Here is a 27,687-nt window from a genome sequence, read left to right on the forward strand (position 1 = left end):
CTAATAATGGTTTATTTATTATTTTTTTTAATGTTTCTACATTAGTGCAAGGAATAGTGTTAGCATAATTCTAGTGTAAAAGAAAACCAGCTGTATCCATTATAAGTGCATTACTGCCAGGAACTGTAAATATGTTTATGCCTGATAGCCTTTTGACTCAATAATATCCTGCTATCTCTGTTGGGCAGGCAAGTTTTTAAACCAAGAAAAGACAGGTTATGATTTTCATAACCAAACTGTGTTTCTTTTTGAAGTATGTTATCTATATTCAAATATTAAGAAGGTCATTAAAAAAAATCTGCTTGTGATTTTAAAGGAGAACAATTGAAATGTCATCTTCAAAGTGGTGGCAAGAAGGTACAATGTGCACTAAGAACAAGTTATTCCTCCCAGATACACACATACGCAGACAAACCCTGCCATATCATACCATACAAACAATTTTAATTGTGTAGTTACAGTCAATAACCACTCCTAGTCAGAACATTTCTGCATAAAGAAAATTGTGATACACTTATAAAAACAGCCAGCTGTAACAAAATAACTGGTGTTTTCATAGCAATAAACTCATAAAAAAGAAATACACCTTTATACAGAAAATTTATACAGCTGTAGCTTTAAAATTGATTGTAAACCAAAGGAAGACACATTGCAAACATCAATTATTTTCACATTAATTGCATAAGTTTCTAAGGTGATCTATTAGTTTTATTTACCTAAGCTTATTTGCATGATAGTAAAAATTGCATACAACAATAAGAGTGAAGCTTATAGTATGAATTGCTTGGATAACATAGAGCACTTTTTATAGGCAACTGTGTAAAGCACATTTTCTCTATTTAAAACTTTTAAGACACTTTGTTTTACTGCCCATCAAAATACATTTATAAATAGAAAAAAAAATCAGTATGATAACAAGAGAAGCAATATTACATTTAACGGAAACTTCCAAAAAAATTAATTACAACATGATGCTGCAGGATCTACAAATAAATAATGAGGACTAAATTGTGTTTCACATTTTCTTTTTCATTTTCTTTAAAACCATGTAACAATGAGAATGGAAAAAAAAAAACAGTGACCTTTATTTCCAAAAGAAAACAAATCTGAATTACGGCAGTGCCATATAATACAAGGCATTTGTTGGCATATGTTATCTTTAAACTGCATTCCACAGTCTATAGTTCTTTTGTAACATACAATAGAACAAGAGTAACAAACTCTTTTTATTTTATTTTTTTTTAAATAAATGTGAGTTTCCAAAGATCAAGTGTGGAGTGCTACAGTAATAATTAAAAAAAAAAAAAAAAAGAACAAAACAACAACAACAACAAAAAAAACAGTAAATCACAAAAGTTGTAATGCTTGTCTGAAGGCTCCAGAATCAAAATCACTGGTATCATGCTTATTGGGTACACTCACAGTGTATCCAGTGAACACAAATTAATATCAAACAATCCTCAACGCTTCATCTGTTGCTGCGAAGCAGTTTGTAAAACAGAGTAAAACATCTAGTGCAGTCTGCATTATCCTTTTTTCAACTTTTGTGCAAGTTTTGGAAGATTCATTGGCCAAACAATGTATAATAAAGGTTTTTGACAGAACGCAAGATGGAACTTTCATTTCATTAGTAAATACCAGTGGCACTGTTGAAAGAAAATAATACTTTTAGATCAGTCTTTCAATTCAGCATTAATTTCTGTGTTCCCTTCTACCGATAACTCTTCTTCTAGTTTAACCGGAAAAAGCGTGTTTGCATTTTTATCTTGGATGCTGTCTTCTAAATCCTTGAGCAACTCTTCCTCCTTGTATTCTGCAACATCCACCTCTAACCCAGAATTGTCCTTCAGCTTCCCATGGTGCTTGAGATAATATCGCTGGTTCTGAAAGAACTTGATGATGGTGTGCTTGGGCAGGTCAAGCTGAGCGGAGAGAGTCTGGATTGCTTCTTCATCTGGATACAGGCCCACGTCTTGAATGAAACTCTGTAGGATCCCTAGGGCTTCAACAGAAATCTTTGTTCGCGGCCGGGGTTTCTGACGATTTTCATCCTCAGATTCAGCTGGTGATGCTACTGTCGGTTGCCTTGGGGGTAGTCTGGGACCTGGTTGCTGTTGCTGCTGCTGCTGCTGCTGCTGTTGTTGCTGTTGCTGCTGCTGCTGCTGCAAGACAAAGCACAGCATTTTTTGTACATGCATTCCTGCCCGTATTTTGTGTTACGAAGAAAATCCATGGGAAAAAAATTGCAGAGCTATAAGTAATTACTCAGTAACTTTAAGCAAAACAACAAAAACAAAAAAAGGCTCATTATCAATGGTAGTAAGGTGAACCTGAATTAAAATAATTAGTAAGCCTCTGCATACCTTGCACACATCTGCACATGTGTGAGCAGGGACTGGGGATAAAGGGCTGGCAAGAAGCGGGCAGAGTGGTGGAGCACTCTGAGTTGGTCCGGCTGAAACACCGATGACATGACATCAGTGCAGTTCAGCCGACAGTTTAATGAATGTGCTCCATGAGTCAAGTGCAGACAAGACAAAATGCTAAGTAGGTGACATAGCGGAGGATTAACTTGACCAGCTTAGCCAGAACTGTAGCAAGGGCAAAGTGAGAAAAGTGCCAGATGAGGGCAAACACACAGGAGCTCTGCCAGCAGCAGCAGCTGCTGCCCAAAAGCAAGGACTGAAAATCTCTAGCAATGGCTAGACAGAACGGACCGGGGGGATCGGGGAGAGGGAAAGCATTTTAGCTAAGTGTGGAATATCCCACTACCGATCTGTGCTGAGCAGCCACTGAAGCCTCCCCAAACTTGCAAACGTTACTGCAGACTGCATTAGCTGGAAGGGTCTAACATCATGCTGCCAAACCCTGCCTCCACAAGGACAAAGAGATCAGGAGGTAGCAACTCCTTGTTTCCCGGTCTGGCTCTGACCCATCTTGCCTGTGGCCACGGAGAGGGTGTCTTGTCTGTGTTCAAGGATCCCAGCGTATAAACGGGGAACAAACATATTTACCTACTGCAGTGTTTGTGCTGGGGATTATTTAGTTAATATTTATAAAGCACTAAGATGCAAAGCTCTAAATAAGTTGCACTATTATTATTAGAAGGGAACATGCTGCATTCCAAAAACTCAAGCAATAAAAATGAGCCAGTATGCACATCAGAAGAATAAGATAAAGCAAATCATGATGTAAATAATTAACAAGAGCTTAAAATGAAGTTTTGCAAGCATGGATTCAGAAACATTCTTAAAAGGTGAGGCACTGAGCCCTAGGGACAGAGATGTTTTTCTCCTCCACTGCTAGAGTACAGCACATTATAAGATCATGTTTAAAATCAAAAGTAAATTTATCAGCTACTGTTTTTGTTGACAATTCTCTTGCTTCACAGCACAGGAAGCACTGGTTAGTAAGATATTTTGGATCAGCAAATTTCTTGTCATATGGTACAAACCACCAGTTATTATTAAAAAACAACAGCAGCAAAACAAGCAGCTGCTATCACTACATTTCATTTCCCTTTGCGAGTCTCTCCTCGACAGTTTTTTGTGTGTCAGAAGTGGTTCCCAAGCTTTTGGGTGCAATTTACTTGCAGACCTTAAGAAGCACAAAATATTGTAGGGATTGGATGAATTTAATTTCTGGCCATTTCGCAGTGCCACTTATGGTTGTGAAGACTTCATGTAGGTCTCAACACCCACTTCAGCAGCCCCTGCTTGAAGCGATCCTGTTATTGTAAAATCTGATGCAAATGCCCATGGAATTAGGGCTCTTGCCTCATCCCTATTCACATCCTTTCATGTTTTACGCTCTGTGAGCAGTCCCATTGAAGGTTTCAAACCCACAGAGATTCAAGACTACTCCCAGCACATTAAAATCTTACAAGACTGGAGGCTTTGTATATACAGTTTGAAAACTCGTGTCTTAACTACACAATTTTGCATCTCCAACAATTACAGGGTAGAAGAGCACAGACAAAACTCAGGCCCAGTCTCCCAATCCACTCTTACAAGTCATATTAAGAGATTACAGTGCAACTGCTTAGGTGAATAATATTTGTGAGATCAAACACAAAACTTTTATCAACAAGGCAAGAAAATCTAAGTAAATGGCATAGTGGCAAAATGTTTATACCGTGCATAAGCTTTTCCTTTTATCCCCTTAAGAAGTGATTTTATTAAAAACAATGTACGTTTTCAAACAAGTGCTGTTTTCTTACTTAATATAGATCTTTCTCTCTCTTTTTGCTAAATCAAACAGCAACTTTCCAGGCTTTCACAATTATTTTAGTAGTTGATATCCTAAGGGATTGACTTATTCAGTTTGCTTTATCTTTAATATACACTTGTGTTGTTTCTGGCTGCGAGATAACTCTGTCCTCCCTAGCTCTGTAATATTTTCCTGTATAGGTAATACAAATCGTGCACCATGTCTCAGCTGAGGTTGGGAACTGAAAAGCAGGGGTAATATCTGCCCTGTAAGAGGGAGCACTTAAAGGCTGACCTCAGGTCTTCAGTGAGAAGGGATTAAAGAGTCTCTAGCTCAGAGAGCTGCAGATCTGGCCTGTGATATTTAGCAAACTGGCCAGCCGTGCTCCCTGGCTGAGGGGCCACCAGGCTCGCGTGCATGATGCCTGGGAGAGCCAAGGGACCAGCACCTCCAAGCCAGGTGGCGTGGGTCCTGCAAGCCCTCTGTTCTCTCCCTGGCACATTTGCCCTTGTGCCAGCTCACCTGCGGAGCAGCACCCAGCCAAGGTCCAGCGGTCAGCAGGCCTGGTAAGAAAGCGCCTCTATGCTCTCCTTTCCCAAGGGTGGTGGGAGAGGGGCTCTAAAGGAAAAACAAACAAACATTGACTCATCCCGGTCTCGGCTGGGGATCAAATGGGACGAGGAATCATGTCCCCTTCCCTCACTCCTACCTGGGGTGGGCCACCACTGCTGAGGGGTTGAGCTTAGCTTTCCAACAGCAGCGCGTTATCACCTCCTCCCACTCTGCTGGCAATGCACAGCTAGTGCCCAACACATCTGTCTTTTGGTCCTGATGCCTGTCTAGCTACAGGCAGCTCATGCGGATGGCTTGTACTGCCCCACGCACATGCGCCTGAGCTGCCCTCTCCATGCAAACTTGAAAAAACCCAAACCATAAGAAAAACACGGGGGGTCACCCACTCATCTTTTAATTCAGGTGGCAGAGGGCAGTGTGCTGTTATCTCTTACCAGGAGACCTGTAGTTAGTCTGGCGGGGAGGAAAGAAACACTAATTTCCTTTGCTATGTTTAAAGCTTTATTTACTTAGTGCTCTGCTGGATTGGCCAAGGTAAACTAACCTGAATCTGGTCTGCTGGCACATGGATAATGTGGGAAGGCCTGTCACCATGGTGATGAACTGCATTGCTTTCTTGTTCATAAATGGCATCGCGTTCAGGCTGAGGAAGACTGAGGAACCTTCGGATCATGGAGAGATTCTCCCAGAGGGTCCTGTTCTCTGGTGAGGGATCTTCTTTCCAACGTAACAGCTCGCAGAGCCACCCCTTGAAGATAACACCAGCAAAATGTTAGTATTTCCACATCTCATGAGGAGCAAATGAGGGTGAAACGTGGACTTCAGCAGCACTGCATTCTCTCACCTCCTTGGCAATACGCGTCTTTCACTGTAAATGCTGGATGTGAACCAAACGTCAGCACACCAAGAGACCACCACCTTATTGCTCAGACCCTTGCAAGACACAAGCACATTTTCCTTGGTCCTGTAACCCAGTGCTCTTTGTTCAACAAACCCATTGACCAAGGCAGAATCCCCTATATCCTCCCCTACACACCGATACCAGTACGTGATACTCTCTCTGCTGCCTGTTTTATTTCATGCAAGCCTACACCCATCTGAGAGCATCAACACCACATTTCAGTAGCTGGTAGATCAGCTGCTGTGCAGTTTCTAAATGCTGGTACTACTCCTCCAAACAGGAAAGTACTTCAGTTACCTGCTTTGACTGCAGAGCTGCCTGATGGAAATCAGAATGATAGCAAAGCTCCCTAATGTCTTTTTAAAAGAGAGGAATCCTTTTATGGGATGCAGGAAGGTAAGATTCGTGCAAATGCTCTGGGAAGCACAGTGTGCATTGGCAACAATTTTTTTGGTATATTAAAATTTAGAAACAAAATATTGCACGCATGCAACATGCGTATTTCTTCCTTTTAGCATTGAGGATCTGTTTTCAAACTAGGTCCATGCAATTTTATTTCTTAATGCTGTGGGAAAGAGAATATGACATTTTATTGAATCAACAAATAATATAAATGTACAGAAGCTTTTAGATCCTTTTTATATGTACTGGTATTTGAAAAATGGTTTATCCAGACCAGTTTACTACTAGATACAATAGATACATAGATACAGAATAGATACATTATTTTTTTGAAGACATTCATATCTTTAGCTAGCAGTTAATAAATGCAGTGTAAAAATATTGCCATGATAGGAAGAGGTGAAAGTAAACAAATAATCTTAATGCATTCATATTGTATACGAAAATATTTGTTGAGGTGTGTATAAAGATTTCAAGTGTATCCTCTTGGAGGAAAACTGAACAAGTGACACAAGAGAAAAAGCAGAAATAACCCAACTGACAAATGTTGGTGAGATGCTGGTAGCAGAGCTGAAAAGGCAAAAATTTAAGCAGGGCCCAGACCCACAGCATGCTCATCAAGTGTGCTGAGATGTAGGTGAGCAGCGGCAGCAGAGAGGCCCCCTGCACCCTGGAGGTGGGGCACACCCCACTTTTTGGCCACACAGATGCTGGGTGTTGCCCCGGGGCTTAAAAAGTGAATTGGGAAATGTAGCCAAATGCCATCCTACAGATGTACATATAATGTACAGCTTGTCTCAGTTTGAGCTCTATGGCATGTTTCTAAAACAGTAGCAAGGGTATGTATGTTCTCCCTCCCCATCATGAGGAGCCCTGGGATGTGTCAGCAGGTCGATGCACAAACTCTCCCTGCCCCTAACAAAATCCATATGCTGCTTGTGGTTCTCTGCCTGCCTTGCTTCTGTGGGGTCAAGTGCAGGACTGTGCTCACCAGCAGTACTAGCCTTCTGCAGCAAGTTAAGATGTGAAATCAGAAAGCATAGGTGGTGTGTTGGGATGGAGGGGAGAAGATGAAGAGAACCAAATTGAGATCTTTTAATTGAAATGAAAATTTAATTAAAAAGAAACAGGCCCACCCTGAAGCTGAAAAAAATGTCCTAACTGAAGAACAATTGGAGTCTGCACTGCTTCATATTAAAACTGTTGGTCCTGTTTCTAGTGGTGGTGAAAGAGAAAGGTGAACTTCAAAAGCATTTAGGTGAAAGTTTATATATATATATAATAAATATATATAAAAATACAAGACAGACAACATTTCCCCTTCCATGACAGCTCTTTAAGGTATACTCACAGACCTAACAAGAAATTGCACCACGCACTTAGGAGCTGCACATTTTGTCTGCTGGCAATGGGAATTTCAGATGCTCTTTTGAAAGGCAGTTGTAACTCTTATTAAATGCCCCATAGTAAAAATAATTCCTAAGCAATCAAAGTTTCTGCTGATTAAACATATTTCACAACAACACTTTTGTTAACTAAGAAATTCCTTCTCTTCATATTGCCTTTCTGTGTTTCTACAGTTGATAGATGTCTTTAGCCTTACAAATTACTGTTAACTAGCATTGCGCTTTCAGTACTATGCTATTAGTATTTGCACTGAAATCTCACTTCTAATTTTTTGTGTAAAAATGATTTGATGAGTTGTAAGATGAAGCATGTCTCTGCTAGCCTTTCAGAGAAACACTGATTTTGAGATACTGAAATCAGTTGCTTCTGACACTGTGTGTAGAGTATACTGCTACTCTAATTAAATGTCTCTTTTCCACTCTGTTCTTCGTGCTCTTAAGTAAACAGTTATTCTGATAAAATATATGACAGGCAACATGGAAATGACCAACTGAAATCTTCTAAAACTACAAGGACAGAAGCAATTTTGGGTCTTTGTTTATTTCCGAAAATATTTGTAAAAGTTTACCTTACAGAAATTCTCAGAAGAGTCAGTGAGTGGGCAGTAACAGAGGCTGTAGGGGTTTATTTAGTTAGTAGGACTTTATACCACCGTGTTCAGAAAACCAACCAACCAACCAAAACCCGTAAGTATTTAATTTAATTTCAGTGCAGACTTCTGTTTGAACATAAAGCTTATTCAGAAAAGTCAGCTAGATGAGAATGTATGAAATGTTTTTGTAACATTGAGAAAAAATAATGATATAGGCTCATCTAATGGGGATTTTAAGTTATGCAAAATTTGTAGGTTTTGCTTCTATTCGATCTAAAGAAGTATGAAGTGCTATCGTTAACATAGTTTAATTTACTAGTGAATTTAACAAGGCTGATTTTTCTCCTCTTGTACGCACCTACATCTAGAGTAATTTCTGTATAGTTCATAAAATTTATTCTGAAGGAAAGCTCACACCACTGCTTTTTCATGCTTTTATAATCTTATAGTAAGTGGACAGGACCCTAAAATAATAAGGAAATATCTATAACTCAAATTTGATGACAGCCAGTTTCTACAGCACATACAGCACATCATTAAAAAACAGCCTTAAAATAATTAGACAGATATATCTATGCAGCAAGGCAAACCCCCCAAAACTCTGCAATGACATTGGGAAAAACCTTGATTTTAAAACAGTAAATTTGCCAGGCAACATTACACTGAATATAAAGAGAGTACAAAGCAAAATATAAACATTAGCCACATGTAAATATGTTTGCAGAACTTTCAGGATGTTACTACTTTTCAAACTGACAAAGTTTAATTTGACACCTTCTGTTCTAAAACCTTTGTTTCTATTCAAAATCACGCCTTTAGCTGCTATCAATCACTATGCTCTCCCTATTACTTAAAATACTGGCATGGGCCCTGGATAAGCTGAAAATGCCATGCAGATGAATTCTGAGATAATATGTTCAAACCTGTTATATACAACACAAATCCTGTAAAGTTATGTATTGTAAACCTACATTTATTGGGAACTAAAAGTCTTAAATCCATCTGCTACAAAGAAAATACTGTTATGCACTTTCAAGTAACCAAGTACCATCTGCAAAGGTCTTGCTACAGTAAGCAAGAAAATGGTGAAAAAAAAAAAGATGCTAAACCTAAGATATTTAAAATAAATAAGGGTCTTCTGCCTGGTTTTCTTGTAGGGATTTAGTAAAGAAACATAAGATATTAAAGGAAAAAAACCCGTGAAAGCTCTACTGCCAAACTATTGCAAGAAAAGCGCAAAGAGGATAACTGCCAAACATTAGAGTCTGCAAGACCCATGAGCACGCTTATTTTAAAGAAAGCATACGTGCATTTTATTTACGTATCCAAATGCTATTTTATTCAGACTGAGTTGAGCTGTATTTAAAGTCCTGCTCTGTCACACACAGCATCTAAAAAAACACTATTCTTGCATTCCAGTACCCTTCTTATTATATGAAAAAAAAAAAAAGGAAATCTACACTTATGGTGTAAATACCAATTCTAACTAGATCAAAGAGGGTAGCATTACCAGCATGAAAGATGCTCTCTGGGCAAAGCTTCCTTCCAAATCAGCAATAAACAAGTCCGGAAAGAAAGGGCTTCAAGGTGGAGCAACGGAATTCTTTTGTTTGGTGAATTTGCTATAGTGATGATAATTTGCCAAATGATGATTTTTTTTTTTTCCAGAATAACTAACAAGGAATCAAACATTTTTAAAAGGAGCTGTAATTTGAATCCATGAAGGCAAAACATTTTACAGTATCAGTGCTAAGATGCGAACAGCTTTTCTTTGGTATAGCATATCGGAGATTATTTTGTATCAGTCTCTGGGGCATATAGCATAATAAAAATATATAGTGTTAGAAGAAATCAGTCTAAATAGGGAGGTATTTGATACAAACATTTTAGCAAAAAGTGTGAATTGCATTTCAGCTTCTACTGTGAACAAAGACTAAGTACATAATCCATTAAACAGTACTTTGAACTAAAAAAATTGAGTATTGTAGACTAAACTAAAGTAGGCATTTTGAATGAGCACATTTTCAGCAACTAACTATAAAGCTAGCAATTTATCATTCAGCAAATAATTTTCTACTTTTAAAAGAATCTGTAAGTGTTACTTATGCTAATGAAGACTGTTTTTAATCTGCCCACAAACATGCTAATAGAGGGCAATTTTTTTTATTTACAATGCTGAAGGCACTCCAGTTTATAGAGCACAGATATGAAATTACACTTGGTAAAATGGGCTCTTAATTGTCTGAGCAACCCAAATCCTTCACCTTTAACACAAAAGCTTATAGACAAAACAAAGGAAAAGAACTCATGAACTAAACTTTAAATATTGACTTTTTCCCTTCAAAAGCTGTCCAACTTGCTTTACAAATCTCATTTTTGTTCCAAATGGCTGTGTTTGTCGTAGATATTTCCATTTCTTTTCAAAACTGAATCCACACATAAAAGAGAAGAAAAAAGGCCGATACCACCACTACAATACATGCATATAGTCTTAGGCCTCAGTATTAAACTTGTAAGCTGCTCATTGTACAGAAAGGTTGCTTTTGGAAAAGTCATAATACTTCCAATGAGATACATTATGGTAGCATAGGAGTACTGAAAGCATTTTAAATTATTTACTAGGTTAAAAGGGTGAAATGGTACTTTAAATACATCAAATTTCATCATCTGGGCCATTTTTTGGTGGCAAAGTGGTATTGATCTTTCCAAATGCTTAAAATTAACTATTTCCAGAAGGTCATTATTTGATTAAAGGCATTAAAGTTGAGGGCAAGAAATGATGCACTTTGTCTTCCTTCCCATTCAAATAATCATGTAATTTAATCAGAACTATCCCTTCATGTCCTGTAATAAAAATGTTTGTCTTAAGATATTGTTCTTTACCTAACATATTAACCTTTAAATGTTATGAAGTTCTTAAGAATAATCTCTGCTTAGAGAAGATTCTTCCATAATGCAATGAAAGGATCACCAGCATTTAAATTGATAAGGCCAAATTTCCTACACATTGATTGGAAAACGCATTAAACCCTTCAACTGAGATTTCTCAGAGTGTTGAACAGGATCGAAAATTCAGGGAGTTCAGAATACATAAGCTCCTGTATAAGGCATCATGAAGGAAAACAAACAAATGTTGCTTCAGCACAAAACAAATCCAACAAATAAGTAGCAATGGACTCTGTTTTAGTTTACAGTGGGAATGTAGTTTGCATTACGTTTGTATTATCCAGAAAACTACATCAGGCAACCCCCACTGCAGTGGAAGAAGACAGCATTTAATTCAAAATTCATCTTTGGGCTGAGATTACTGAAAGTTGACTTCTTTCTGGGTGAAATACTTGTGGGTTCAGACATGGGTACAAGCCCAGATGATCAGAGTGCTTCTTTTAAGCCTTAAATATTCTTCAGGAATTCCCTGACTTCGGGAGAATTTATTCTGACAGCAGGTTTGTATTTTTCCTAAACTACATAAATTGTCGTGGTTATCTCCTATCAAAGCTGAATAGACCTATATGTTTCCCAGAAGAGCTGAAGTCTGTTAAAAGAATGGCCACTGCATATCTTCATAAAATGTTAAGGAAAATTAATAATCTGTCAGATTCAGTAGTTTTTGATACTGAACAATGCATTTGTTAGTGAAAAGCTTTTCATTTTAGCTTATATTTTCAAGTACTTTTAAGAACTGACTTCTGTGAGGCACATACTTTCAAGTAATTTTGAAAGCTGCCATCAATGTTCAATAGCTTGGGATTTCCCTATTTTGCTCACAAAACTGTGTATCTGTAATTCAAGAAGAAAAAGCTGGTGTTCAGTCTGATCCAGAGGATGAGGAGAGCTGCTAGAACATGAATGCGTCTTCTTGAGATGTGGCATAAAGTGAAAATAAATGTTCCCAGAAAGATGTTTGCTTTATTATTTTATTCACACTAATCAGTCCTAAATTTCAGGCTCTGCTTTTTAGCATTCCACTAAATCAGAGAAAGTTTGAAACCTGAAGCTGTCCTTTATCTCCAGATATTTCTGGTTTATCTGTTCTACTGGCTTTCATTACTAGAACATTGAAAGGGAAAGCCAGATGTGAATTTTAAGTAAATCTGTATCTGCCATTGTAATAGATGAGATTTAGTAAAACAAACAAACTGAAAACCCCACAACCTCATAGGGCTTTTCAGAAGAAAGGTAAACTTCACTAGCAGGAAAAACTTCCTTTGAAGAAACAGATTATGCCGTTAAATTTCTTATCCAACCTATTATTCAGCTGCACCATCTGTCTGCATGTTACCTACACCTCTTCTCTGGGTTGGGAAAAAAAAAATGACCAAGCTGCCAGCAGTGGTGCTGACAGCATTTCACTGCATTTTTCTGGGGAGGAAAAGATCCCTGATGATCTTTTTCCCTCTGCCTTTTTTCCCTGTATAGCTGCAGCACTTACAAATTAAATATGTATTTCTACTCTTGTAAACAGCCAAACAAAACAAACAAACAAATAAAAACCACACACACACACACACACAAAAAAGAAAAAAGAAAAAAAGAAACTTGCTAAAGCAACCTGTAAAATTCAATGATAGGCATGAAATGAGTACAGAAACAAAACGACCCAGGAAACTGCTGCCCTGCTCCTGCAGTCTAGTCTGTCATATCAGACCTCTCTCTACTTGGAGCCCTGGTGTGTGGCTGGGAGCCAGTGCTACAGAAAAACTTGTCGGATTAAGGGCTGAAGCTGTATCAAAATCAGTATGCACGGTCCCCGGGTGCGAATACTTGAGACGTACCACCAGCGCCTGGGAAGAAAAAAAAACAGAACGCTCCTAACCCGTTAACTCTAAAACTGGCTGAAAACATAAATATCATTACTTTTTAGTCGAGTACAGAGGGAATTAATAAACTAAATTAAGGGCTTCTCCCAGGCTTGGTTTCTCTGCTCTCAGCCTCCTCCACCTCTCCGTTTCCTTGTTTAAATGTATCTTTTCTACAGTATTGCCTTCAATTGCCTAGCAATGATAGGCACAAGCCCTAATCAAAAACATAATATGCATTCCTTTGAAAATCTTACATAAAATGCAACTACATTCATATGTAAAAAGAAGGGGAAAAGTAATAGATGCAAAAAACAGTGGGTGAAGCTTTATTCTGCCTTCCTCTCCTCCATATCCTTCCTTTTTCATACACACGATTCAGTTGGCATCATAACCACGAGATATGCAGGACAAAAAATATACTTAAAAAAAATCTAAACAAGAAAAAATAACTGCTAATTATTAAATAAGTCAGTCTTAGTCTGGTACATTACTTTTTATGGCATAGGCACATAAAATGGGTCAGTGGGTTTCACAGAGGGTGACTGGTAATATATGGCCCTTTATCTTTCATTTAAGTAGGGAGAACTACTGATTTCACTGCAATGCCAATGCTTCCCCTGAAAGTAAATACAACCCTAAATCCAACCATGACCCTTAATAGCCCACATTTATTTATTCTTAAATGTGCAATCAATTTTCATATGGCAGCTATAGCTACAGCTTAGTTAGAGAAGGGTCTTTAACAGAAAGAGCTTGGCAGTTTTAAAAATCTTTTTTAGTACTATCAATTTACAAGTGAACTGGAAATGTTTATTATTATGTTGCTTATGGAGATTTAACATTTGCTTTGGGGGAAAGATCTCTAGTAAAAAGGCCATAGGGCCAAAGTGTCACTTCCACAATTACTTGTACATGTGCACCTCATGTCATTAGATTTATTATTTTTTTTAAAGATTATAATTTCCCAGAGGGAGTAATTTAAATCTGTGGCTCCTTGTCATATGCCTTTTTCTTTCCAGAATTCATTTTGGATCACAGGAAGATCCACCTCGTGCTGAGGAATCACAGACTTGTAGATATTCGGACTTAACTGTGAATTCAGCTCAGCTGACAAGATGCTCCAACAAGTGACATCAGTCCAAAACCCACACGGCTCAAACATGCTCTCAGACATCTCAGGCATTTTTATGGCCTAACTAAATGCTTTCCTGTGTATTTGAATTAGACTTTTAAATAAGCTGAGAAGATTTCTTTTAACACTTCTCATACGATTCAGCTGGATCCTGCAGGTCCTGGTTCCGTGGTGAACAACATGTAATTCTTTGATCATGCCAAAGGTGAAGGGGTCTTAAAGAAACTGAAACCAAACTTTTCCCTAACTTTCCTCCACACTTTGTAATTACATCAGAAAATTAAGAATGCCCATTTCCTCCACGCATGTTAAAAAAAGTTTAAAATTCACACTTGTGAAAGACGGAAACCTCCCAAGCGAACGAGAAAGAAGCCGTCAGAAACACATACATCACCCATGGAAAAATAAAAGCAGTGAAGCCATCAGAAAGCTAAAATCCCCCGAACTGCAGTGTGGTTGCTTGGGGCATCGACCTGCAAGAATAGGAAAGCTGAACTAAAAGGGGAAGCTGGAGAGGAGGTTTTTCCCCCCTGGCTGGCTGTGGCTGGGAACCCACACAAGGGCATTTTCAGGTAGCTTGCCCTCATGCTGGGGACAACTGTGGCCACGAGGGAAATGCTCCTAGAAAGAGAGCAGCTCTTAGTGTTAGGTGTTTCCTCACCAGCCAAGAAAAGTAGCAGCCAAGTGGAACATTTGCAGGCAGCAGAAGGGGCTGGGAAGAGCAGCATGGCTCTGCGGCAGCTCCTGCCCCTTGAGCAGGCGCCAGGGGAGCAGGCACCCTCCTGCCTACCCTGGCCCCTTCCCCTGGCTGGGGAAGATCGATCCTTTAGTAAGACTCCCTCCTCATAAGAATATGAAATGATATATAAGAATAGGAAATGATTTCTTAGACATGAAGCAAACTGGCTTCCCCAAAGCAAAAATAAAAAGCTGCTCCTGTAAGCCCTCCATAGCTTTTTTTTTTTTTTTTCTAATAATCGTTTTTACATAAACAGTGGAAAGTTCCTGTATGAGTATGCATGCTACATAGACTAGAGATGCTAAGCACCTGGCTCAGCAAAATACCCTCACTTGCCCTAACACTAATCATCTAAGCACACCCACAGATACTCATACAAAGCTTGTTCACGTGAGGTCCAAAACTTGAGGGAATTCTGCTTCAGGCCTCTCAGTCCAACATCTTTACTTCAAAAAGGTTCTGAAAACTCTTTTCATTTGTTTCTTGAATGCCATCCTGTATTGTAAGGGAACTTGACAGCTACACAGGAATAAAAGTAAGATGACCATGGAATAATGTGGATTCTGATATAATCTGGCAGATTGGGAATTAGATAAATATTTGCAAATTGGATTTTTTTTTCCAACTTAGCAAGCTGCGCACTTGCCCTAGTCTTTTCATTACATGACAGCAGTTTGGGCTAATCTGTAACCAAAACCTTAGAGTTTGACTTAGAGGTTAAATTTGAGGAAAATGAAAAACAGACACAATAAGAAATCATCAGAAACAGTGAAATTAAAAAGTATCTGCAACAAAACAGTCTCCTTTCTCAGCTTGCACCTAACAAGCCTGTAACATTCTTTCAGGTGTTGAATGCTTTGAATTACCCATCTTAACGTCACAAATCTGCTATTCCTTACCCCAGGAATAGTAGGGTATTTCTTAGTATTTCTTAGCCCAGCTGAAGTGAATTCACCAGAATTTTAATTGGTCACTCCTTTAGCAAATTGCTTCTCAGACTGCTGCTGCATGTTTGTGTTTGCAGAGGATGCCTTTATTCTTTGCAGCAGCGTATTTTGTAGCCCTCGGTTTCTCAGGATGAAATTTACCCTGCCGCATCCTGTTTAGTTATGCATTTTGCTCTCTTTTGTTTTCTGCACTGTTTACTTGGTGCCCTGCTTCCCCCGGTGCCGGGAACCAAGGGCTCCTCAGCCTCTTCCTCAGCTCTGGCACCACAGCTTTGTTTTCATTTCAGTATGCCATTAACTCCTGTACAGCTTGCACAGACTTTTCTTCCTTTTTTTTTTTTAATGCCTTAGTTTCATGTTAAAAACCCAATATACTGAGACCTCAGAAGCCCCCACATATCACTGACTTGCATTGGCAATGAAGAAGGGGTGGGAAATACACACTGGGTGAGGTGCCCTACACACAGTTCCGACATGCAAAGAGCAGCAGTGGGACAGGAGAGAGGGGCAGATGGAGCACAAGGCGATGGTGAGCATGTAGACGGGGTGGGAAGAAGTCAAGGAAAGGCTAAGAGGAGAGGTGTAGCTACAGGGATTAGTGAAGGTGATGAGAGGAAAGCAAAACAGAAGGTGAGGATACAGAAAGCAGGAAGAGAGATTAAGAAAATCCATCCTGCCAGAAACAGCACTTCTTGTCAGGCAGACAGCAGGTGCTGCCTGAGGAGGAGCTGATTCACGCATCTGGAGTGCAGGAAACGAAACACCTCTACCTAGGAAAGAGAAATTGAAAACAAAAGACTCAAAGGAGGTGGGAGAGGGTGCCACGCTTTCTTTCTCTTGGCAATCCAGTGCTTCCAGACTGCATTGCTATTTTCAAATAGCTTTGCAAGAAATGAGAGATGGATTTCTGGACCCTTGCGAGCAACCTGACAGTTCACGCTTAGCTTTCTCGCTTCCTCTCCTCCTCTGCCTTACCCTGGACTTATTTTGGAATCAGCAGCAGCCACGGCACCTCCAGGGCTCCTACTGCACGTACAGAGGTTACCTGCTCACATAGGGTCGACAGGGACCCCGGGGATCTGTCCCAAAGGTGGTGGTGCCGTGAAGCACTGGCGGCTGGCAGCACACCTGCATTGCCCTGCTGCAGCTCAGCACTGGGGCCGGGCTGTGCGGGCACAGCTTGGGGCACGTGCTCTGCCTGCACCAGGCTGGGGGGTTATCATGTAGTGAGATTTTCCTCTGCAAATCGGGCCATCTGTGGCATTCAAACACTACTCTGTGCTTTTTTTCAACTATCTTTGAACACCGAGTCTTCCTTGCATGTCTCATGCACTTTTGATATTGCCGCCTCATCGCAAGTCAGTGGCAATGGCTAAAGCGGTCGCTTACTGAAGCCACTTCTTTTAAGCCTCCCTTGGAAGCCTTATTACAGATTAGATTTGAGAAATTTCTCTCAGCTGTGTGGCACCACTCATCTCACCTGACAATACCTGCAGCATCATTTGGGGAATCACAACACAACAGTTGCACAACACACACATTTTTTTCCTTGCTGTAAGAAATGTTTTAGACACTTTTAATTAAAACTTTCAATCAAAACTGCTTTTTTTTTTTCTTTGTGTAAGGAAACTAGCCAACAGTGATCTACTAAAGAGTAGATGGTTTTACAAAGCCTAACTAAGTATTGAAGGCTGTTTAACTAGCTGAGAAATTGAACTGAAAAAATTGGATTTCTAAAAAAATATATCAATTTATAGACAACATTTTGACTCCTAAAACCTAATTGTTACCTGTTTTCATAGGAAATACTGGAGTGTTTTCATTAAAAAAATCAATTCTTCATTTGCCAAAATTCTCAACACTTTGATAATTCTTTAAAAAACAGAATCTTCTCCCCAAAGGAGGAAGAAAAGGAAAGAGATAGCACAGGGACAAAATTCATGGAGAAAAACTTTGGCAGAAAATTTTATTTCTGCTAAATTCAGGTGGTGGCAAAGGCTCCATTTTTTGGTTAGAAGCTCTTCTTGAAGCGAGGTGTTTGCTGGCATGTTATTTTGAAAAACAGCACAGTAGGATGACTTCTTTAATAAGTGGGCATAAAACAGAGATTAGAAAGTCTCAGAGTGAGAGGCAACCCCCCCGTGTGATATCGGATTTCTTTGCCAAAGCAAGGGAGGTTTTTAATAAAGGTCATGGAGAAATAATCTCCAAAGAAAGCAGTGTCTCTCCCCCCCCTATATGTTTACCCGTTTATTTCGCTCCTTTGCAGCGAAAGGCAGACCTCAACACACACACACGCACAAAAGGAAACAACAACCAAAGAGGAGAGAAAAAAAAAAAAAAAAGAGCCTGAAATTTTAGTTACACCACATGTGGTTTTCATTTGTGAAAAATGAACAAGCTGTTTGTGGTTAAACTGTCTAATCTGCTGTTATCAATCTAGCGCTGCATTCAAGATTTACAGGATACATCAGCTTCTGTGCCACATTAGCTGTAAAAGGGAGAGGGGGTGGGAGGAAAAAGGAGGAGGAGAGAGTTTATCCTGAGGAATAATATTTCCAATGCAGCCACACTCACACTACATCTGGTTGTGCTGGTAGCGGCAGTTAAATTGAAATATTTCACAGCGTGTGTCAGAAACATGCAGAATGGTAATTATGACAGATCTGATTAAGCCTGAGTGCCACTCGCTCCCCGGCCAGCTCCGGTTGTGCAGGTGTGACCTTGTGCGTGCCTGCGTGTGTAAATAAAATTAATTACAAGCGAGAGGGCGAAGGCTCCGGTGACATCACAAAGCGGAGAAACTCCCAAGGGGGAGACCTAATGGAATATTTTCCCTCAGTCTAATAATACAGTTCATATTGACTTGAGGTAATTAGTGGGATCATTAAAGCAGTTTTCCCGGCGTATTTGGCTGCCTGATCAGATTAGTGAAAATGTTCTTCAGAACAAGCCCTGTGTGGTCTGCCAGGGAAGGAGGAAATAAAAAGCAACAAAGCATATTTTGGAATGATAAGCAGCGCTGGACTTCTCGCAGGGCGCGTTGCAGGGCTGCTCTCGGGAGCCTGGCTGCCCTGCTCTCTCGACCGTCTCGATGCTTTCATCCCGGCCGCATGTGCTCCCGCTTTGCAGGATCCAGGACTTTGGTTTAATTTTTGCTCCTCTGTGTCTTAAAACTACGCTGTCCATATCCCTCACTGCTTCAAAATCAGGTAAAAGCCCAGAAGAAGTGGCAGCCTTAGAATAACCACGTTAAGATAACTGGGGAAGGAAGGAGAACAAATACATGATCGGCTCCCCCCGCCTCTCCCCAAAAAGCTGATAGGCCACGGTTAAAAGGATTGAAGGCACTGGATTGAGAATTAGTAACGTTTTCATTTCCTAATGAGCTTACCCCAGAAAAAAAAAGGGGGAAAAAAAGAAATTAAAAAGAAAAAAAAAAAGAAAAAAGTTTCACTCTAATATAAAGTCTTCCACGGTAGCAGAACACAGAGCCCTAATCAAGAAATGGACCATTTGTTTAAAAACAGTCTATTGAGCATGCTCTACCTTGCAAATGGAATATGCCAAGCTCTGTCACAGATGGCAAGCTTTGACAGTTCCCATCCGTAGCGTCGATACTCGACAGTTCAGCACAAGATCAGTGACATTCTGTCTCATTAGAGCCACGCTAATTATCACAGCTAGTTTCAGGGGAAACCATGTGTTGCAATGGTCAATTTGAAGGAGTCTGTGCATCAACAAACTGGTAATAAGGATCAGACACCTTATTATATGACAGCATGCTGCCTATGATCTGATTTACTGAATCAGAGGTACTGAGGCAACACTGAAGCCTGATGGGTTATGGAATCGTGTGTACACAATGCATGTCTGAAATGTGCTTTAAAAAGAAAAGGGAATTATACAGAAATGGTACATTATTTTTTTTTTTAAATTGGGAAGCTATAATAAGGACATCTTTCATTTGTCATTAAGACATGAAGAGATGTTCAAGATATTGTTAGCTGGTTTTATCTTTAATCAAATCAAATAAGATAAATAATTCAAAATGAAAACTGTAAAATTATGGATTATGCTACATTATAATTCATTCCATACTCTGATTTTTCAGTTGCAATAACATGTACCAAACATTCCTTATGTTGTGCCGTCTTGCTTCCTTAACAGAATTTTATATTTTGTAAAAAGCTTTCCCTACTTGGCTCTCTTTTGTCATTTGTACATTTGACAATTTAAACTTGCAGCTCTCATTGCTTCTCCCCCACACCGTGCTCCTTCCACTGGACAAAACCACCCAAGCAAGAGTCGTGAATGCTGCTCCTGGCCACCTGTGAGATGGGGCTGCATCCTGCCCAGTGCTCAGCAGCCCCAACCCCAGCGCCTCGAAGGGATGCGCTGCAGGATGAGACCGTGAAAGCATTAAGCATTAACTCCCGAGTAATGCCAGGCAGGTGTGCACTGCATTCCTCTGGGAAATCTCTCCTTAGGGCTCAAATACGCGGCGCTTCTGGAAACTGCTACCAGCTCCTCAACCCACCTCTCTGGGAGCCTCTTCCAAGAGCTGTTTGACCCCACGTGTAGAGTACACTTGGGAAGCAAGCTCTTCAATCCGTGTGTCAACAAACCCAACCTTTGCCTTACATGCTGAAAGGGCTGCCCGGCCCCCAGGAGCGGCTTGAAGTGGTCAGTATTGTCCTCTTACGAGTGAAGTATTTTCCATACTGAACCTTTTTCTTTGGCTTCAACTCTATCAGGGTTTTAATGCTTTTTTTCCCCTCCACACAGATTTCCATGGGCAATTGCACACTGATACGAACTGCCTCAGAGATTTTCAGGTTTACACTCTTCAGCATATCGCTGTTGATTCAAAAAAGTTGCTGTCTACTTTTTACAAGTGGGAACCCAAGACTCGCTGAAGACAACCTGCTTAACCAAGGTCATGCCCATAAAACAGGGATGGCCAGGACTGCTGCCAGACCTTCTCAGGTTCTGCCTGTGGTAAGCAATAAGCCGGCTAACTGGACCTCATTTTTCTATTTCTTGAGAAAGAATTAAAAAAAAAAATCCTTAGGAAATTTCCTAAGGTTTTAACCTTTATTTCTGAGAAGACACAATATAAACAAAATTAAGACACAGGCAGAGGAAGGACCTGGAGTGCTCTAAGCACTCCTTTTGTTCCTGCAAATAGAAACCCGAAAATCTCTTTGCATCCGACCCGGGCGAGGCAGAACACACTGCCTCTGCCATACGATATTTTGTGAAAGAAGCAAATCAGCTTTATCTGCCAAGTTTCACAGTTTCACTGAATGACACGCTGCTTTATGGGGCCATTCTTGATCAAGCACAGGAGCCCATCTTGCCTTCTCGGTTCACACTCTTCCTCTCCCGTCCCTGCTGACACCCGATCCCATCCCAGCTCCTGCTGCTCATGGCACGTCTTCAACTGCCAGAGCAATCCCCGCGGGGAGTGAAGGGGGGGACATGGAAAAAAAATAAAGGGAGAGGCTGTTGCATGGTGTGCTTCTGCTGCTAACGCTTGCTATCTCGCCTTCCTGCGAGGGCGAGGGGTTTATCTCCAGGTGGAAGCAAGGGATGGCGGAAGACCTCGGAGCATGTTTTTATTTCTACCTTGTGGCTGCCTGTGCAGCATCCCTCCCCACTCCACAGAGAGCCCATTGTAAGCTGAGAGGGGGGAAAAAAGGAGGTTTTAAGCCAAGATTTAAAAACAGGAAGTGACTCAGCTGCTCGGAGGGAGACAAAGCAGGAGACAACTTCACAGAGGAGTGGGGTGAAGGACCGAGCCCCCAGGCTGGACTGCCCCAGGACAGCATGAGATGCAGCTCTGGGAGGAAACAGCTTTGGAAATAAATTGTGACCCCCCCTCCCCCCTTAAAGCCACATTTTTACCAGAGGGTTACTCCTGCTTATAAAAAGGTTTCTTCTCCCCCTCCCTTTGAAAATAGTTGAATAGATCGTTACATATCTGCAGTAATGGCATGTTACATCTTCGTGCCAGATCCACAATACTGTGCTTGTTCAATGTGGGAAGCTGTTTAAAAACGACTTTCCTATTAGAGTATATAGCTCAGTCTCTAGATGGAAAAAGCCAGATCAAAGATATAGCATTTATAAAACTGCTGGTTAAAAGATAAAAGTGAGATAACAGACATCAATTTTTCACTATAAATCTCTGGGTTTACTACAACATTAAAATTTCCAGTAAAAGCAGGGTTTTATATACCTGAACTCTAATGGCCTATTCTGAAAATATTTATGTCAGGAAAAGCATGGTATTTGCATGCCAAAAGCAATTTTAGTGCCAATGTTTAGCATTCCCTTCCCATTTAACTCCTTCCAATCTACTTGCAAGTGGGAGATGCTCTTTCAGTCCTACCCCATGCACCTTCCCATGCAGAGCTCCAGAGGAGGGAACTCCAGGTGCACACTAAGGCTAAGTTGAACACTTCTGATAAAATACCACTGCATGAAATACTTGTGCGATGGCTTAGGGTGGAGTCTGCAGCGTGGTCTAAACCACTGATGGCACCTCCATGGTTTGCATGCAGAACTATTCATTTCAAAGAGGATAACTGCCTAACCGAATTGAAAGACGGGGACAGAGGGACAGGAAATTAGGCAACACTGTGCAACAGCTCAGAAGTAACGGGTCAAAACCCTCTTTAATTACATGATGTTTCTGTAAGTTTGGCTAACTTCTTATTTGTTTTATTCCAACATTATTATCAGAGTGTGATCCCGGAAGAGCCAAGTGCCTCAGCAACCACAGGCTTCAACATACAGACATTTTTATTCAGGGAGAAGGAAGGGCATCTGATACCTATCTGCACACGCACAGTAATTCAAAATGCACTGAAGCTGCAGAGGGGTATCTGTTTTACCTAGTTACCGTACTATAACCTAAAATTATTTAGGTATAATAAACCAGGCAAACAGCTTTATATTATAGTGCATAGGACTCTCAGAGATATGGAAGTTGGTATCACTTCAGGTTTTGCAAATTGTAATTTCTTAAATTTAAGACAGCTTTTGCAACATAAACTGATTTTCATCAAAGTTTTGCTTTCTTCCCTATTTCATACCAGCATGTACAGGCCATAGCTTTTCAGGGTAAGACATAGACATAACTTCCCAAAATACAGAAAAATGTAGGAGCACTACAAGTCTCTACTTCCCTTATCTCTCGGGGTTTTTAGGTTTTTGTTTGTTTGTTTGTTTGTTTCCTTGTTTGTTTTTATGGAATAAAATTAGATTTCAGCATCTGTCACCATCAAAAAAACCTTCATCCCTAGCTCCCACATGAAAACATTGTAACCAATGCACAGTTACTGAACCATGATGCCTTAATGATCATTACACAAATCAACTTTTTTTTTTTTTTTTTTTGAAGTAACGAAATTAAGAATGTGCTCTCAGAATTATTTGAATCAGACTGTTAGGTAATAAATTTAATAAAACCCAAATATGATTAAATTGTAAAAGTAATGCATACCACACAAAATGTTATGTGTGTGGATTCTTTTCATTTCGACTTATTCAGGTGTGCTGATTAAATTTTAGCAAATAATGTTGTTAGTTCTGCCTTTCTTTCACAAAAATCCCAGGGAGCAGAGACAAAGCACTTGGTAAATATTTCTGTCTTTTATTTTTATGTGTTTTTCTAAAGCTCTCTTTTCAACACAACCTAACAAAAAAATTGTAGGCCTATTATGCAGGCCAAATGCAATAAAGATGTAAAATTTTAAATACTGATACTAGGTGTTTTGCTGATTATAATTCTAAATTCCCCCAAATACATTATGTATTCAAGCATTTTTAATTATGACATTTTCCTGAATTCTTTAGTATGATCATCGTAACTTTTAAAGTACATATTTTGAATTTAACATAATTTGAATTTAGTTTGCAGATAATATATTGATCCTTAAATACATAGGATTTTCTGAAATACACTTATTGTGTACATTCCTACATGGGAAAATAATCCAACACTGTGAGGAATCTCAGCTACAACCCCAAATTCATTCCAATCTATTTCTTCAGGAAAGTCAACCAGCAGTTTTTGAGTGAGTCGCCAGCAAAGTGCGCCGTGAAACTGCAAGTATGCAAATCACCACTCACCTAGGGCAGAGCACAATCTCACTGGTATCACTGCAATCTCTTCCTGCTGCCGTCATCCTTCCCTTGCCCTGTGCTACGACCTCTGCTGCACCCAGCCCCTGCGCCCACCGGGTCCATCGAGCATCAGGACCACGCATGGTCCTCAGTGAAGCAGGTAACTGCTGCCAAAGGCGCTAACACAGCACAAGAGAAGATGCTCTCGATTTTTACCTCAGCACTACCTAAATAGAAACTTCTGTAGCGCATCATTTAACAGCTCTTCTGTTCAAAGTGCTCTAGTCAGCAGAACATTATCTGCAGTCTCCTGACTCGGGCAAGCCCAGCCACCTTGCAGATGCTGGTTGCTTAGTTAGAGGCCCAATCTAATGTTGACACAAACCAGTTTCTGGTTTGTGAAATTAAAAAGCCCGCCAGCAAACAACTATTTTTGTCCACTGGATCACTGCTTTAGGTCACACACTGTTTTATACCAAAACTGCAGACTTCACATCCAGCAGTTTCAAGTTTTTAAATGGGAGAAGAATATTCAATTTTGGTGAGGTTTAAAAAAACAAACAAACAAACAAACAAAAAAAAACACATTTTTAACCAGCACATCATTTTCTACTATGTGTTCTCCAGACTTTTCATTTTAACTGGAATTGATTATCCCAGGTTTTCCAGTCCTGAGTGAGAAACCAATATCCCCAAAAGAAAAGAAAAAAAAAAAAAAAAAAAAGAAGAATGAGCTATGTAAGAGCCTCTTAAAGAATATGTTTGAACAAGTCTCTGGTTCATGCAAGACAAACTTCTTTGCCCCAAGAAATATTTCTCTGTACTACTCACAAGCTCCAATGAAGATTTTTTTACATGACAGATATCTCCTTTACTATACATGGCTTTGTTACATATTTAAAAAAATATATTGATTGGCTGACTCGTACTGAACTAGTTAGAGGAAACAAAATGCATCCAGTTACCTATGAAGTTACTTCTGTGAGGCAGGTTTCTACTACAAATGGCACTTTGGCTAAGTACAGTCTTGAGAATTTCCTTAATAAATAATAATAAAAAAAAGTAACATTAGCTTGCTTAAATCCAGGAGAAAACACAACCTCTGAAAATAAAGGCATAATTTCCACAATGAAAGGGAAAAGAACTAAGCATTTTCTCTTGTTTGTTTTGTACAGCCTTGTGCACAATCTGCACAAGAATTGAAATTTTATACTAATACTCTAAAAAGAATGCCCTTCATCCTTTGGAAGCCTTTGTCTTTCCTGTGCTGATTTGGAAAGGGATTACCTTTCTCTTTTAAAATCACAACTGGAAGAGCTGTCCTGCCTAGAAATTTTAAGATTACACCCTTAAATAAATACTCTATGACATAAACTCAGATCAAAATGACGTGGACCAGCAGATCAGATTCATACCTTAGTTTTGTGGAGGACTGCAAAGGGATGGGGAAGGTGTAGAAAACGGACAGCTCTCTAGCCCCTGGTCTTGACATGTAAATAAAGACATCTGAGGAGCACACAGGTTGGGAGCTGCTGTAACATTCTATCATAATTAGAAACATTTCAAGAGCCCTGTAATTTCCAATCAAAATTACAGTAATTTCTGATATACAAGCCATGATTCATGACAGAATTTTTACATTCCATGGGAGATTATAGTGGCCTGATGTATGACACACTGAGTACAGCACTAACATAAACAATTCAGTTTAATGTTTAAACAGCACTTGGCGTTTAGAATCCCACAATAAAAGAAACATATTATTGTAGAAATTATCACTTTGACAGTGATTGAAGGGTAGGCAGGCATGTGGCCTATAAAGCTATAATTTTTACAGTCCACAGCTTGAGTTTAATCATTTTGATATAACATTTCCAAAATATCCCTTTAAATACTCCTTACAGCATATAACTTAAGAGACAACATCCTTTCTGTACAACAAAATGCAGTAAACTCCAAAATGTGAACACCATAGAAGTCAAAAGTCAAATAAATTTAAAAAGAAAATCAACACCAAAATGCTGAAGGCCCAAGAAACACTGGTCTAACTTGATAGCTTGCAGCTTTCTCTGGAAGAGGATGTGTTTTTCTAAGAGTGAGTTTTAGAAAAGTAAAGGAAAAGTGACTAACTGGACTTAACATTTAATCTGACGTGAAGATTTAATGTTGCAAGGAGTGGTGCCTTTGCCATTTCCTTCAAGTGTTGGTATAACTGTGGTTCTATTCATTTCCATTTTTCTATATGTTTTTCCTTGAGTTGCTTTTTGAGTACATTCTCACTTACATCAATGCTTTTGCATACTCCAGTGATCTTTCTCAGAAGACATGTCACTTATGGTAATCACAACCAACAAGTGCTCACTGATTTCCCTCTCTTGCCACTAAACTTGACAGAAATTCTTCAGTTGAAGAAAACAGCATAGAAAACCACATAACAGAAGCTTAAAACTGAATATGCAATATGACTGTAAGCCCCTGCACAAGTAACCAAGCAGCCACAAAGACATACTTTTTCAGAAGTACCTTGTATGACCATGTGCTTTTTTTCTTTTTTCCTGGACATGGACAATTCTGCCCCACTTTCAACGCACAGCCTCACTGAACCCCGTTTCTGACTCATCATTTTAGCAAAAATCAGAACCCCGGTGTTCCTTGTTACAGCCCATGTAATTAAAACACCAAAGCCTACCTTCAGCACCACTATAGATAGCTTGCACACCGTTTTTGCCTCATCCATGCCAACTATGTATTTATGAAACCAGCACTTGCTGAGCTGCATGGGACAGTGAATAAACAGTACCCAGACGTTACCTTTGAACTCAACAATGAACTCCAAATTGTGGCACTGTGCCATCATGCTAACCAGCCACTATAACTTACACAGAAGCAGGTCAAAACCAGATGGGGAAAAAAGAGAGGCCATTACGCCCCAGGAACTTTACCTGGCTTTTGGTTGCTGCCACCTTTGCAAACAGTGCTTGAGACACCTTAGCTCTCTTCATTTCCTGCTGAATCTCATCATAAATGGAAGCATTAATGTTCATGGAATTATTTTCTGTTTTTCCATTCCTCTCTGTAGCGATAGTAGCAGTTTTGACCTAGAAAATATGTTATGAGACATTTTTCATTATGAAAAAGTTATTTTTCTCTCATTCTCTCCCCTTTCCATTTTATTCAGTACTGCTCTTATATTCTTTCAGCTTTTTGGTAACTTAACATTATAAGTTATCCATAGTTCAGGCAACTGGGAAACAAGATAATTCAGCATATTGTAACAGGTGAATGCATCTGAAATATTAGTTACTCTTAGCTGACCACTGTGAATTTCCATGTCATAAAACAAATTAGGTGAAAATCTGTCAAACTGTCTTGTAGAAACTTGTGAATCCTTACAGGATTTCTTTGCCCCAGACAATTTAAGTAAAAAATTTAACTGTAGCATAAAAGTATTTCCAGTAATATAAAGAACAACAGAAAAATGCCTTATGTCCAGTACACTCAAAAGAATTGTGATACAGAAAATTTGTTGCTTTAGATTTAACCTTTTAATATATTGTCTGATCAGTTTAATTCTTAAGCTGTTTTTAAGAAAGCAACAATTTAGATTAATGCATATCTTAATCTCACTCATGAAATCAAGATAGGCTTATCTTAAAACTATTAATGCTGGTTGTATTTCACTTACGCACATCAAATATGCATTTTCAAGTATGTATTCTTCTTGCAATCCAGTTTAAAGAAAATAACATGAAAATAAGGCATAATTACTACAATATTGCCTCTTCTATGTTAGCTGCATCTGCAGTTTGTGCGGTATCAATTGAAAAGTACAAAAAATTAGCAAGTA

The 27,687-nt window shown here is 39.5% G+C and overlaps 1 protein-coding gene across 6 annotated transcripts in view; it reads right to left on the reverse strand.

Annotated features, from left to right (window-relative positions):
* Positions 1 to 417: 417 nt before the first annotated feature.
* The window catches only part of SATB1 (SATB homeobox 1), a 92,989-nt gene continuing 65,719 nt past the window's right edge, over positions 418 to 27,687 (reverse strand). For 5 of the 6 annotated variants that reach the window (XM_068674330.1, XM_068674333.1, XM_068674331.1 and 2 more), the window contains 4 exons: positions 26,783 to 26,938; positions 5,327 to 5,530; positions 4,732 to 4,827; positions 418 to 2,162 (listed from right to left, as the gene is read on the reverse strand). In XM_068674330.1, coding sequence (XP_068530431.1) covers positions 1,674 to 2,162; positions 4,732 to 4,827; positions 5,327 to 5,530; positions 26,783 to 26,938 — 945 coding nt within the window. In that variant the 3' untranslated portion in view covers positions 418 to 1,673. The remainder of the gene's footprint in view (positions 2,163 to 4,731; positions 4,828 to 5,326; positions 5,531 to 26,782; positions 26,939 to 27,687) is intronic. The other variant, XM_068674334.1, reaches the window with a different exon arrangement.

The sequence above is a fragment of the Anas acuta genome, chromosome 2 (assembly GCF_963932015.1).
Source record: "Anas acuta chromosome 2, bAnaAcu1.1, whole genome shotgun sequence".
Lineage (NCBI taxonomy): Eukaryota > Metazoa > Chordata > Aves > Anseriformes > Anatidae > Anas > Anas acuta.